Source organism: Protobothrops mucrosquamatus, unplaced genomic scaffold (genome assembly GCF_001527695.2).
Source record: "Protobothrops mucrosquamatus isolate PMUCROS unplaced genomic scaffold, P.Mucros_1.0 scaffold2866, whole genome shotgun sequence".
Lineage (NCBI taxonomy): Eukaryota > Metazoa > Chordata > Lepidosauria > Squamata > Viperidae > Protobothrops > Protobothrops mucrosquamatus.
Genome location: NW_015388896.1, coordinates 57,736 through 59,392, shown reverse-complemented (window position 1 = coordinate 59,392; position 1,657 = coordinate 57,736). Strand labels below are relative to the sequence as shown.

Here is a 1,657-nt window from a genome sequence, read left to right as displayed (position 1 = left end):
GACGCGCGTGCCCACAAAGAGGGCTCTGAGTGCCGCCTCTGGCACCCGTGCCATAGGTTCGCCACCACTGATATATATTTTCAAATCCTTTTATTAGGAAACCTCAGTTAGAAAGTATTGTGTAGAGGGCTTCAGTAGGCAAGGAGCAGACCAGCATAGTTACATTATTTATTGATTCAAACTAGAACTGGAGAACTGCAGGCAATTGCCTGTAATTTATACTCTGAGCTCACAGGGCCTTAACCAATCACAATACTTGAAAAACCCACCCAAATATGAATGTTCAAAGTTTTCCTCCAAAACAGTTGGAGTTAACAGTCAGGGTCATCTAAAGGTTAGTTTCATTTTAGCTTCACAAGCAGTTGGAGTTAAGTTAGTTTCACTTTAGCAGGGATTAACACAACTTTATATATATTCAATACATAACACCCCTTTCCCCTAGAATAGTAATCATCCTCAGTCTGTTCAATATTCATAGTCTTTGAGATAGGCCGGGGGCCCGCGGATCCTGGTGGACCGCCGCAATGTTATTGGAGAGTCCTGTTCAAGTGGAGTATTGTCCATCTCCAGTTGAATAGAGTCGTGATGGCCGTTTAGGTCGCCCGTGAGTGGCTGCGGCTCTACGGCCTTCGTACCTCCGTTTCCCCAGAGGCGGCCACAGGTGATGTAGGCAAACTCGGAGGAAAACAGTTCTCTTGTGTGTCTGATAAAACATCGGGATCCTCACCTGGGACTGGCCCGGCCTGCCGATGCCGTAACTGATCAATGTGGCGTCTGACCATACGATCATTTTCCAGAATAACCTCATATGACAAGGGCCCCATTATCTTAATTATCCTAGCTGCCACCCAAGGTGCCCCACTTCCATAGTTCCTGGCCCAGACCAATTCACCCAGCTGTAAGTTCCTGGGAGGCTTTGGTTGAGCTGTCTGCCGCTACTCTGTCTGGGTGAAGTCGGTCGAGCTTGAGCCGGTGGCCCCACCTTAGCTCCGCTGGGCTGCGACCTGTTGCTGTACTGGGAGTTGTGTGTTGACACAGGAGGAAGTTTGCCAGGCAGTGATTCCAGCCCCCAGTCGTCATCCGCTTGAGTGCCTTCTTTGTGGTCCTGACCATTTGTTCGGCCTGACCATTGGTCGCGGGGTGGAATGGAGTGGATGTTATGTGCCGAATCATGTTGGTGTTGAGGAAAGATTGAAACTCTCCTGCCGTGAATTGTGCCTCGTTGTCGGACACGATTACATCTGGCAGACCATGTGTGGCAAACAGCCAGCGCAACTCTTGGATGACCTTGGTTGTTGTCATCGATGAGACCGGTGCCACTTCCAAACACTTGGAATAACTGTCTACTACAATTAGGAACACTTGCCCTTGGAACGGGCCCACAAAGTCAATGTGCACATGAGACCACGGGGTGTGCGTGGTCTCCCAGTGGTGCACTGGTGCTTGTGGCATCTCCGGTCGGGTTTCTTGGCAGGCCTGGCAACTCCTTACCAGTGCATAGTCAGCTGATCCCATCGCTGACTATAGGGGGCGAAACTCTGGCCCCCTCAGAGAAGGCACGCAACTTGGGAGTCCTCCTGGACCCACGGCTGACATTGGAAGATCACTTGTCGGCCGTGACCAGGGGGGCGTTTTATCAGGTTCGCCTGATACACCA

General features: G+C 50.8%; 1 protein-coding gene across 1 annotated transcript in view; it reads right to left on the bottom strand.

Annotated features, from left to right (window-relative positions):
• LOC107296558 (protein NEL) overlaps positions 1-824 on the bottom strand; it is a 15,006-nt gene extending 14,182 nt beyond the window's left edge. Inside the window, exon 1 of the mRNA XM_015825885.1 lies at positions 728-824. Within this exon, the coding sequence (XP_015681371.1) occupies positions 728-824 (97 nt within the window). The remainder of the gene's footprint in view (positions 1-727) is intronic.
• Positions 825-1,657: the final 833 nt, after the last annotated feature.